This window comes from Tyto alba, unplaced genomic scaffold (genome assembly GCF_018691265.1).
Source record: "Tyto alba isolate M040663 unplaced genomic scaffold, T.alba_DEE_v4.0 Super-Scaffold_2, whole genome shotgun sequence".
NCBI lineage: Eukaryota > Metazoa > Chordata > Aves > Strigiformes > Tytonidae > Tyto > Tyto alba.
The window spans coordinates 40,398,011-40,410,625 of record NW_024881282.1 but is presented as its reverse complement, the minus strand read 5'-3'; the positions used below and the strand labels follow the sequence as shown (position 1 = coordinate 40,410,625).

The following is a 12,615-nucleotide window of genomic DNA, read 5'->3' as shown; positions in this document are numbered from 1 at the left end:
CAGTATCTGTTCACAGCACACACAGCCTTGAGTATTTGATTATCAAGTATTGTGACTGGCCACTTAATCTGCATGCTATTGTTTCTGGTTTCCTGATTGAATGCACTAATGTGATCATATTTGTAAAGCACTCTCAGTCAGAAACAAAGGATAATTCATTACAACACAAATTCTGTTTCATAATTAAGTGCACTTTGGTTATGGGTGCAAATGTCTCTGTGAGGATTTCTACATTCTTGCTCAAATATTTTTAAGGGACTATAACAGTATATAACACCATTACAGCAAAATTCTTGGTTTAAAATCCAAAACTATTCCGGATTGCTCCCCTAACATGCCTTACAGATCCATTTAATTTCTGCAAGTAAGCAATGCTGTTCTTTTCAGGACTTTTTCTGTATTGCTTTTTTAGTTGGGAGAGGCCCTGTCCTTTGAGAGGCTACATAGTGAATTGTCTGCTTCCACCACAAAAATTTTCATTTTGTACATTTTGTAGTTTGTCGTTTTCTGCAAAAACAAGGCGACGACTTAACAAGTATTACAAGAAATCTGCTGTATTCTTGTTTTTATTGTTCTGTAGGTTGCTGTGGCTGCAAGCATAAGCAAAACCCTTACTTCCTGTATGATAAAAATTGTAAAACCTGTTGAAATATTTTATGAAAATGTAGTGCTGAAAAACTCATCCTGTTTCTGCAATCTAACCACTCCAGTGATAACTGATAATGGTATGTCTTACTATTACATGTATTTATTGCTTATTCACTGTCCTTTATTACTGAGGAGAACTGAGCATAAATACAGGCCTAGTGAGTGTGAGAGTAGGTAATGTTTTTTATTACATGTCATTGAAAAAATTAATTAATGTTTTGTCAAGTGATTTGAGTATACTCACACTATTCTTGACAATTAAAAGATTTGTTAATATGGAATCCTTTCTAGGAGTTACAAAACATGTTAGCCTATGGCTAGAAGCAGCTTCTTCCTTTCAGCATACAACAGTGCAGTGTTTTAGCATGAGGAGTGTATTTACGTGGTGCCATTAATCACTGTCTAAGGAAAGTTAAGATAGCTGCAATGACAACGAAGCTGGCTGGAGCTATGGAAGCAGTTTTGGTTCAGTGCTCTGTCTTGACAAATTAACCCATCTTAACCCTTCTCTCATCTGCAAACAGAATTTGTTTTTGCAAGAAAATATGCTAGCATAAATAAGAGAAAAATTTGACTACGAGTATCTGTACAATAAATAATCTTAACATTCAATTAACTGTTTCAACTTAACTTAGACACTTGTGAGAAAGTGATTGTCCCATGAAGAAGATTAGCAGAAAAATACACGGTTCGGGGCAGTTTGGCTGGTACATCTTTTTGACGTGATTTCATTCATCTTTCTGAATTATTAGTTGAATCATTTTGCAATAATTCTTATACTACCTTGTTCACCAGTAGTTCTCAGAATTAGAGACCTGAGCCATTCGTATGGGACACATGATGCATGTGATGTGTTTTGTGCATCTGATGGGCAACTACAGGTTTTAGAGTGAGGTGGTAAATTACTGAATGTCTAGACTTTTGAGCTGTTCTCTAGGCTTTGGTCTCAAAGATCAGATGATAATCCTTCACAGTAGAGTCTTATTTGGCTGATAGGAGGAAAATGTCCCCCTTGCATTGCTTCAAATGTCTGTATAGAAGCACAAAGCTTTTTTTAATACAGGTTGGCCTTATACCTTTTTAAAGTTGCTTATGTTAGAATACAAAAGAGAGTTTTAATCTAATCTGAGGGACAAAGATAACAAGCTCAAGGATACCATGTGCTCTTAAGTGACTTGAAGAGGAAACCAAAAATTCGGATTAATGCTGTCTTTATCTTTTCCTAGATAAGATAGCCCAAAAGACATGTAATACTCTCCATGACTCTGATTCTTATAATACCTTTGTGTAGAAAGAGGAATGAAATGTGAACCAGAACCTACAAAGACCTGTTGTTCTGAAGAGCTCAGTGTCACAAAGACTTTCTCTCAGGGACCCTTGCCCCTGAAGGAGATTCCTTGGAATGTTGGGATCTCAGGAGCTCATCCTAAGGCCTTTGTAAGGGAAAAGCTCCTCTGGCATCATACAAGTGTTGTGTCAAGTTCCTGTCCAATATTGATTTGGGAATCAGGATGAAAAGACTTTGTCATTAGCAGGTGACAGCTAGGATAATATCCGTAAGTATTCTGGTCTATTAAGCTGTCTTTAGTAAACACTAGTAGTAGATTTTTAAGAGGGACAAATGCATTAGAGAAGAAAAACATGTCCTTTATTGACCCAGTCCCCAAAACCATGTTTTCTTATAATAATGGAGGACGTTGTTTTAATTCTCTGTCTTCTTGGACTAAGGCTTTCTCTTACTCCATTAGCAGGTTTTTGAAGTATAGCGTTACAGATGCCAGCTCACCTTGCCTGTGCTTTGTGCCAAAGATGAGCCCTTTGACAGTGTTAACCAGAAGACTGTGAACTTAGCTTGTGCCCATCAATATTACTGCCACTCACATGCTCCTATTAGCTGAGATGTATTAGTGTATAATGCACGTGTGGAAGTTATGTTGACTACTTATGGTAACTAATGTAAAGTGACCTCAATCTCACAAGAAGATGCACTTGCAAAACTCCTTCAGGTACCATTTCTGGTAAAAAAACATTTTGAAAATACCTGCTACTCAGGGCAATCTGGTGCATTTTGAAAGGTCAGCACCAGGCCACAGAGAAAATAATAGGTTCCATTAATTTCAAAACAAACAGAATCAGGAAACTGTATTTAACAGTGGTGTTCTTAAAGTATTTGTACAAACTTAAGCAAGAAGACAAGCTCTGCCAGAAGGAGATAAATTACTTGCTTTTACTTACTGCTCCTAGTAAAATACTGTTTTTCAGTAGCTCATGGCTTGAGACCCTTCTCGTATAATGACCTAAGCAAATGATTTAGGCAATTCTGTGCTCAACATGTCGGATTTCTGCAGATACATAAATTTCTGGAGATGCAAGTAGGTGATTGGTGAAGGATTTCAGAATGTCTGTGTGTGCTCATTCACATCTCCAAGCATTAAAACACCTTTAAAAAATCAGTCTCTTTGGTGTCCATTTAGTAAGGTATTTAGGCATACAAACAATCCCAAGAGCTGTTTCTAACAAGCAGTGCAGGTGACATTTACAGTGAGCACCCAAGTGCCATGCTGATGTGTGGAGCTAGGAGATGCTTCTGATTTAACAATGTAGTTGCAGCCAAAGCTGGTTTTCATCTGAACAAGCCAGCCTGTGATAAAGACAAAGCTTTCTCTACATTTTTAAGGTAGATATACTTTAAATCTGTGTAACTTTTCCAGATTAAAAAGTTATCTACTTGCTAGCATAAAGTCTGCAAACATGGGTTTCATTTGATCTCAGACAGTCATTCATTTCACAGACGTACACATCTGCAGGCACACAGATGAAAGGGACCATGGCTTAAGTGGTATATGTCTAACTCTACTTTTCGATGTGGTATTCTGCTCATAGGAGAAGATACTCTTTCATTCCACAGCTGCCAGTGAATTGTCGGTATAGTAATTGCTAGCTGAAATAATGGCAAATTGACTCATGCAATCATAAAAGATTTAAATAGGATGAAAATTGCTACTGCATAGATTACAAAAGAAGACTCTGAAACCAAGTTTCTGAGACACAAAGAGGGAAATGTATGGTGTGTTGGGGTTTCTCACATTAGAACAGTCTGTTGTGTTAGGAGGCTGGAATTTGGGGTCTGGCCATGCCACATTATACCACTGTGTACTCACCGGGAGATGGTTTTATATCCCTGCTCCATGGTAGCATTTTCTTATCTGTATCCTGACAATAACATTACTTTTGTATGTCATGCAGTGGTGGCGTCAAGCTTAATTAATGAGTGTGTATAAAGTCTTGGAATAACTCAGCTGAAGGGTGCTATGGAAGGACAAAATCTAGTTATTTTTATCAGTCAAAAGTGTGAGTAAATGTATGAGGGAAGGTGCGTACCATGTAGAGAACAGCTGAAGGCACATGAGCTTTTGATTCAATTATTTTTTTACAGTTATTTCTTGTAATATCCAGTATATGTCTAACAGTCACGTTTTTCCAGATTGTCTAGTTCTCGAAGCATCGCTGTCCTCAAGCTCTTGGAATATCACACAAACATTTCGTTTGAAAAAGTAAGAGCCTGGTTCCTATTGAAGTTTATCGAGGGATTATATGTGTGCGGGGAGAGGGGCTGAAGCATGATCATTCTCTTTTTTTTGGTATTTATTAAGGAAATACATTTTGCTAAAGATAGTCACACCCCTTTCCTTGGCTCATTTCTTCCTTCTCTTTTTTTATTGTCCTTAGAAAGCTACTTCTTCTGATGACTCTTTTAGTTAGCAGGACCCTGGCACTTAACTGTAGGAGAGTCATTACAATGACTGAATTTATGACAAGTGCCTGAAGAGATAACAAAGGATGTCACAATGACATTAAAATCCTTTTTGTCCTTGTGAAAAAGGTGGATCCCTGGTACTCAGGATAAGATCTAGATCAGAGGAGTCTAGAGATTCTGTAAAAGTCACTTTGTAGAGCTGGTTTTTAATAGAGCCAGATGCAATCTAAATATGGTCCATAGGTAATATGAATACAGTTACACCAGAAGGTAGCATCTAATTTGTTAATAGGAATAATGAACACCTACTGTTCTGTACACATTGTTTTTCAGAGCCATGCTCTTTGTTGAGAGCTCACAGTAGAAAGCATTTGTGCCCAGTACATGGCCTAACCCTATATGATATGTGATTGTTAATACTTAGAAAGATCTGACTAGCATATGGTGTAGGTAACTACAGTGTTCTCATTCAGAACGCTATTCCCCTGTATAAAGAGGCTAATTCATAGGTACCTGGGATGAAACTGAACTTCTGCTTTTTGGGAAGTGACACATCATTTCCCTGTCCCTGGAGCAACACAGGGAAGGAGCTGTCTTTTTCTAAATCCGAGCATTTTCCAGCATGCATGGAGAGGACCTGCACTGCTCTTGGCTCTCCTCTGTGACAATAGATGCATTGCAAAGCAAGACAGGGACAAACTAGTCTCCAACAGGTGTATTTTTTGGTAGGGGATAGCAATAGCAAATTAGCAATGATTGCTAGCACTACACACACAGGCAGGCTGTGAAAGAATCAGTAATGGGTTTGTGCCCTTTTCTGGTTAAAAAGTACTGTCTGTCCACTTACATCCTGGAGAAAGCCACAGCAAAATGAAACCCAAAGTGTTCCATCTGCTTCATGCTTTTTGGAAATTTATGACTCTCAGCGTCTCAGCACAGATTGTATTTCATACTAAATTTGTCTTCAGAATAAGCACAACAGAACAATAGCCTTGGAGGGTAAATGCAGGTTATGTGTTTTACTCATTTCATTACATGCTTTCCAAGTTGTTTTCTTGGGTTTGTGCTTTTTTCTGTCATTTGAAATTTCACATTCATGGCGGAATCTAGGTTGAGTTCCTGTGTCTTACAAAAACTCTCTTTTGTGTGTTACCAGCTGCTCACGGTGTATACACAAGGGTGAGTGTGCCAGCTGTAAATGGATGCGTGTCTCTCCTGCCACCACCTGCCAGGTGAAGTTTGTTGGGGAGGATGGGAATCCCCTGTGATGCCTTTTCCTTGTATTTTTTTACATCTGAACAGCAGTCTGTCTCTTTCTTGTCCTGACATGAAGAAATGCTCATTTTTTTTCAGGATAGTTGTAATGCAGCTGCTTCCAAGGAGATCGCCACTGCGCAGAAAGCAGAGGTTAGTTAGCATTTTAAGGGTGTCATTATTGAGATCCCGTGGGTTGGGGGAGAAATTTCTTTAAAATGAGAGGACTTTGCAGGAAAAACAGAGATATGGATGAGGATGCAATCAGCTGTTTACATAGAAAGGTAATGCAGAATTTGGATTGATACTGTTTTTTCTTAGTGCTTTGTTGCTGCTTAAAGGTACCCACAAAGATTTGCCTTTCAGGTCCAGGCACTGAGGCATTGAACACTGCAATAGTCATGTGCCTACCACTAGATGCAATACTTAACAATATTGCTTTAAATGCCAAAGTGCCTGTATGCTGTACTTATGTACTCCACAGGAGCCAGCATGTGGAGGGCTGGGATGTATAAGCCAACCAACGGTGAAAAAAAACAAAGGAGAACATCTCGGACTTAATCTCTTACCTAGACCTAAATGCATGTTTGAGTTCTGCTGCCACAGACAACTCCATGAAACTAGGTTTCAGAGTCTCAAACCTTTTCCTCATTTTATGCAGCCAAACCACAACTTCTCCTGAAGCGTAGCTGCCAGGGGAGCAGAAGGAAGGGGAGGATGTGCCACGCCGTTTCTGCATAACAGACAAGTGGCTAGAGAATGCATCTAGGAACTGAAAACCCTGGGTGTTAGTAAATCCATGGTTCACACTTCCAGAAAAATTTTCCTTCCTTCCAGGCTGTAGACAAAACTGGATATGGAGCTACTCTCCATCCGTCCCGCTCCAGCTGGATCACTGGAAAGGAAGGAGTTTTGCTGGTGCCAAAGTGCCTTCTGAATCTGGTGGTTGAGTTCTCTATTGAAATCATATAGACTATATGTGAGCATACAGTCTATATGATTTGCCTTGTAGGCCAGCCCTTTAACCACGAGGTTATCCCTTCATTATTTATTGTGCCAAAATGCTTTTATTTTCTCATAAAACTGAGTGATCTTGTCATCAGTGGTTCCTTATGACATGCAGGTGTTAGGAAAGAAATGAGTAGTGAAGAGAAATTTGACTGATGAGTAAGTACATAGAGATTTGCTGCCTACACTTTTTGGTTTCTGTTTTTCTGTGAGTGATAGCATGGTTGGTATAAATAGCAACTGTGTTCTTATCTCTAAATGTTTTGTTGGAACTACCCAAACTTTTACCTATGTAGACAGGAATTACCTCTTAAATTCAGCTGTTCAGCTGAGGTTTCTTAAACAAAATCACAAAATCCATTTTGTTTTTCACAGAGATCAGTGGGATTGTAATACTTGTGCTTCTGAGCATTAATATTCTGGATTTGGTCTGCATATAAAGCATTACGGCTGGTGAAAGAATAGAGGAAATTCTTCTTTGCTCTGCTTCCAAGTGCATTAATTTGTCATTGGTAAATAGTTGGAACTGCCTGGGAGATGGCTTTCTTCCACACGCCTTATCTCAGAAAGACAGTGATGGACAAGGCAGTGAAAGCGCTAGAGGCAGTCCAAAGGCAGATGTTTATTTAGAAGTGATTGATCCATTCAGAGGGCTTGAAATTGCATTTGAAATCCTGCTCTCCTCTGACTGCTGGTGCTTTAAGGAGAACATACTGGAGAGCAGAGAAAGAGGATTTGTGTTTTCCCACAACCCCAGCTGAGCATTTAGATTAATATACCCTTTTTTCAGTGGCAGCCCTGGCCCTCCTCCTTACTCCAGCTGCTGATTTCCATGCGTGCACCTTCCCCCTCCCAGCGCCAGAGCAGCAGTTGGAGGGGTTGCACGAGTACGCTTGACTGGGGAACTGATTTGGCTGGAAATAACCGTTGCCTTTTGGCAGGCTATTTTTCATCTGGGTCAGTTCCCCAATCCACTTCTTCCCATGGCCTCAGGACCCAATGCAGGAAGGGCTGTGCCTGAGTGGGGACAAGCTTCTTCAGGGTGTTAGAGGCTGCTTAACCTGGGCCGCTGCCAGATACCGACCTGCAGCCATGCTAACCACACCTCTGAGGATGTGGCTGCCACTGTTTACACAGCCCCAGGGAAGCATTAGGCTGTCCAGGGGAGAGGGAGGGGGGCTGCAGCTCAGAAATGTGGAGCTCTGCTGAAGTTGACAGGGCTGTGCTGATTTACGTTACCTGAGGACCTGGCGTGTGCTTTCTGTACATCTCTTGTGTTTGCACTGCTTTCGTCACATGCCTCACAACTAGTGATTTTTATAAATAACCTTCTGTCTTTCCGCTGTCTCCCTTCCTCCTTGCTGCTGGGCGTCTCTCCCCCTGCCATGCAGCAACTGGAAGGTCAGTGGCTCTCTGGCTCTGGGGAAGTGAGCACCACAGGCCCCAGCGAGGACACTTTGTCCCTCCTGCATTCAGCGAGGAAATTCACAGTTCCTTTTGCTGCTGAGGAAAGTGTTTCAGACCATGACCAGACAAGCAGGCTCTCGAGTAGCCGAGGCCAACTTGCTTCAGCTCTGCAAGTGACTGCACTGATGCCGTGAGTCTGAGGCACGATGCGGTGAGGGAGTCCGTGTCGTGTAGCTGCAGGGAAGGCATGATTTCAAGGGGGACTGAAACTTTCAGAGTGAACCATTCTTCTCACAATTTCTTTTTGGTGTAAGAAAAGAAACAAGACAAGCTAAGCTCAGGTGCTCAGTGGTGTGTGGTGCCTGGCAGAGCGACCAGCAGGAGCCCTGTAGTGCTGCAGCGTCCGGCCACAGCCCTGGGCTGGGGGTGCCTGGCGTTCCCCTCACCAGGGCTCACAGCCCTCATGCAGCTCTGGAGGAGATCTCCGTGTGTTTGTGTGATGCTGTGTTATTCCTGTGCTTCAGGGCTCCCTGCTGGTTACCAGTGAGAGGTCCAAAGCAGTGTTTTAGTTCATTCCTGTAGTATTTGGCTTCTGGATTTGTGTGAGGGTATTGGCTGTCCTTGGTGCACTGGAGGCTGGGAGCAAGCAGAGGGACAGGACACAGGTGGAGGAAAGCACTGGTGCTTCCCTTCAGTTGTCCCCCTGACATACTAAGGGTTAAACAGATCCCCAGGTCAGGGTGGGAGTGAATTTCTCCCCCTCAGGCTGTTTGTCAGGCGTTTCTTTTGCCCTCATCCATTATCCACACCAGAGGTCATCTTGGAGGCCCCTTTGGTGGAGCCGCTCTGGCCCCAGCCTTTGCACTCTCTTGCCCTTTCCTAAGGCACAAGTTGCGGCTTTCAATCAGTTGTGACAGGTCTTGGGCACTCCGTCATTCAGCGGTCCATGGCAGCATGTGGGGACAATGTGCCGGGGACCTTTCTGAAATGGGCAAAGGCTGTGTTTGCAGAGGGTGGCGATGTGACCCGGGTGGTCCCCTCAGGCCACTGGCCCGAAAGTCTTGGTGCTGATCTGGGTACATGAAAAGATTAGTGGGAGAAAAACCCTGTGGGAAGGACTTTCCCCTTCTCAGGGTTGGGAAGGCTGAACTGGTGCACAGCAGTAATCAGGATAATCACAGTACTTTAAAAGCAAGCTAGAAATCATTTCCCTGAGAAGGTCCCAAACAGTTTGTGGTTTTACATGCGTATTTTCCTGTTGTTTTGAATGTTTTCAGTTTATACAGAGAGGAAACTGTCTGTGTGATTATAAAAACTGGGGAAGCAGCAAAACTGATTAAACATGAGATGCTGTCAAATTTATCAAGTAAACACTAGGGAAAAAAATCTCTCTTCTTGCTTAGTAGTGTTAGTAAGTTTGAGTAAGCAAATATAAAGATACACAAAGAAAAGCACAGATTAAAAATTGGCCACATTTCTGCAAGACTGTGGGAGCATCAAAGCAAACTAGGATTATTCTTAAATGCTGGAAAATAGATTTGTAAACTTCTTAGCATCAAAATGGGATACCAAAAAGTCCTCACAGTTGTGTTGTACCTTTAGCTCTATGTATGATTTTGAAAAGCCTTTCTAGTAAAGCTAGTTCTGGGGCTCTTTCTCGACTTTTCATTCTAGGATTTGACCCTGCTTCCCCTTTTCAAGTCATGAGAGATGCCTTTGTTTGTTTCACTGATCTGTCATAGTGACAGCACCATGGGTTTTGTCTTGCGTTGTTTCTTAGTTCTTCAAGGGTCACACAAAATGTATCGTTTCAAGCTGGGTTTTCGATACTTACCTTCCAGTATGTCAGATTGTGATTCTTTTGGGCAGCTTTCTTATAAGATAAATTGAAATATAAAATATGTAGATAGAAATAATTGGCATGTAAATAAGTTGCAATTGACTGTACTTCCAAAGATGGAGCTTAACAAGATTTGAAATTAATAAGGAAAATATATCCCAGTGCCATAAAACACACATTCCCGAGTGGTGGTTGTTCTTGCAGCTATTGTTTAACTGCCTAGCCCTTTTATAACCAGATTTTGTTTTGCTTTGTTTTCTAATAGCATATCAGCATTCACTCCATTGAACCTTTGTGGATTTCTACATTAGGGAAAAGTGAAATAACTGTCAAAGGAGAAAACTTTACACGTGCATCAGGCATAAAACTGATACTGACTGGAATCACTGGCTGTAAACCAGACATGTAAGTTAAGCTCTGAAAAATAATAATATTTATTTTTCATGGTGAAAAGTATGCCTATTTTACCCTAGCAATACAGTTGTGTGAACAGTTGTCATGGTCCTCTCCTCAGCAGAGCAGGGGATGCTCTGCACTCCTTTAGTTATACTTCCACTTCAAAATCCCAAAGGATGGAAATTAATTTGGTGTTTGGGTGCAATACAAGGGGTGGATGGGTAGGTGAACAGTTCTCTTAGCAGTAGTAGGACAGTTCTGTACCTGTGGCCCTCAGTGTCTTGCAGCAGGCAACAAGAAGTTAGGTCACAGGAAAGCCTCAGCTTTTGTTTGACTCTCTTCTGCTTGAAAATATTCCCCATATGTTCTAGGATCCTGCTTGTGAAAGCACAAACACCATGCCAGGGAAGGGAATCTCTCATGCAACAGCTTGTACTTTTCTCTGTTGATGATTGCACAGTGTAACCCCCTAGATAATGAGGCTATCTTATTCCAAATCAGCCATTTTCAGGTGCAGCTGCAATGGCTGCCTGTGATTATCAAGCCCATTTGACATAGCTATCATTTGAAAACGTATTCATATGGTACTGTTCAATTTTTACTTCAACCATGAACTTCCTGGGGACCGCAGAAAACAAAAGGAGAGGAGGAAGAGAGGGGAAGGAGGGAGAGAGAAGAAGTAGAGAGAAAGAGGAAGGAATGAAAGGGAACAAGGAAGTGGGAAAGAGGAAAATAAAAAGGAGGAAAAGGAAGCTGAAGATTCTCATTCTTTACTAGATCATGGACCATGTTGGTAGCGAAGAGAAGTACACAGTAAAGAGCAAAATCACACATTGCATTACATAGTCTCATGCCAAGGCCATAAGACCAATATCTATACTGTCTTCTGTGATTATTGCAGCACATAGCAACTTCATTCAAAAGATGCCCTACTTTGTCTTTTCAACTCCCTGCTCTGTCTTTCCACCTCCATCCCACGGCTCAAAGAGAGATTTTCTCTTTTTTCCTTATCCTTTGCTTTAGGTTATAGGCTTTGTGTAGTAACACCAGTGAGTGGCATAGTGACATCTGTGTTTCAGTGTCTGTTTTGTTTTCTCCTCCAGCATTAAAGTTAGAAATGTGCTAAATGATACACAAATGACATTTGCTCTCCCACCAACACGTAAAGAGGCCAAAAGTATCTGTATACAGGCTAATGGGAAAAAGTGTTCACCACCAGTGACCCTGCATTATGTTTCACTGCCATCATGTTTTCGAATCACACCAAATACCTCCTGGATCAGGTAAATTTGTCTTTCTATACTTTTTATATATTTATTAAAATGTAGTCCCACTGAGCCAATATGAGCCTCTTCCTTGGCCAGACTGTAGCTGATGTAAACTTGGATGACTGCTGTAACCTGTTGTGGGGTTTGAATTTACGCCGGTGAACTGATTTGATGTTTAACAGACAGATAGGGTTATGATGGCCGCAAGACAGATTCTGTGTTCTGCAGGATTCTGTAAACTTCTTCCTGCCCACCCCAGGTCTCCTTTGTAGGAGTCAAAAATAGTCTCTTCATACTAAAACTAAATCCAAAATATGAGTAGCATGCATAAATTCAAACTCCAGTGAACTTTGATTTCTTGATACTAATACACCCTTCCCCTCCAAAGCGGTATGAAGTAACAGTGAATTGGAAATGAAGTGAAAATAATCACAACTGCAGTGATATGTACAAACATGCTTTAGGACTGGGTTCCCTAAAGCCAAACGAGCCCTTCTCAAGCCTCTGATGTGTTCTGTAAGAGACTCACAGCTCTGGTGAAAGACTTACAAGGTGGTTTTGAGAGATTCTCAGGCACAGCTTTCTACCAGTCCCTCTGCCTGCACAGTTTTTACCTACTTACATGTTCTTAATCTGATATCTTGGCATCAAGCACTGGCAAGTGTGGAGTTGAGGTAATGAATTGGGCGGGCAGATGCAGCAGCTGAGCAGCTCGGATGCATGCCCTCATCTCCAGGTGAGAGGGAGCTCAGGCAGCTGGAAATTAATAATACCTTAAACCACTCCAACTGTGTTCAGCAGAGATTGTGAGCCAGAGCCCTCAGACACAAGCACCATTGTGTGTGATAAGACAGATGGTCTGAACACTGCCAAGCATGTTTCCTGTGAGGTGCCTGGCACCATCAGTTCGTCCTGAAGAAGTCAAGAATTAAGCACAGGCAGGGCTGTGCTGGGGCAGTGAAATACCATAATGCTTTTCTTTCAAGACAGGATATTAAATCACGGTCTAGTTCTTTGGCTGCATGAATAGAAAACAA

The 12,615-nt window shown here is 41.6% G+C and overlaps 1 protein-coding gene across 1 annotated transcript in view; it reads left to right on the top strand.

Annotated features, from left to right (window-relative positions):
• The window catches only part of PLXNC1 (plexin C1), a 71,506-nt gene that overhangs the window by 21,165 nt on the left and 37,726 nt on the right, over nucleotides 1-12,615 (top strand). Inside the window, exons 6-11 of the mRNA XM_033010196.2 lie at nucleotides 581-725; nucleotides 4,133-4,202; nucleotides 5,562-5,637; nucleotides 5,759-5,812; nucleotides 10,180-10,319; nucleotides 11,414-11,593. Of these exons, the coding sequence (XP_032866087.2) occupies nucleotides 581-725; nucleotides 4,133-4,202; nucleotides 5,562-5,637; nucleotides 5,759-5,812; nucleotides 10,180-10,319; nucleotides 11,414-11,593 (665 nt within the window). The remainder of the gene's footprint in view (nucleotides 1-580; nucleotides 726-4,132; nucleotides 4,203-5,561; nucleotides 5,638-5,758; nucleotides 5,813-10,179; nucleotides 10,320-11,413; nucleotides 11,594-12,615) is intronic.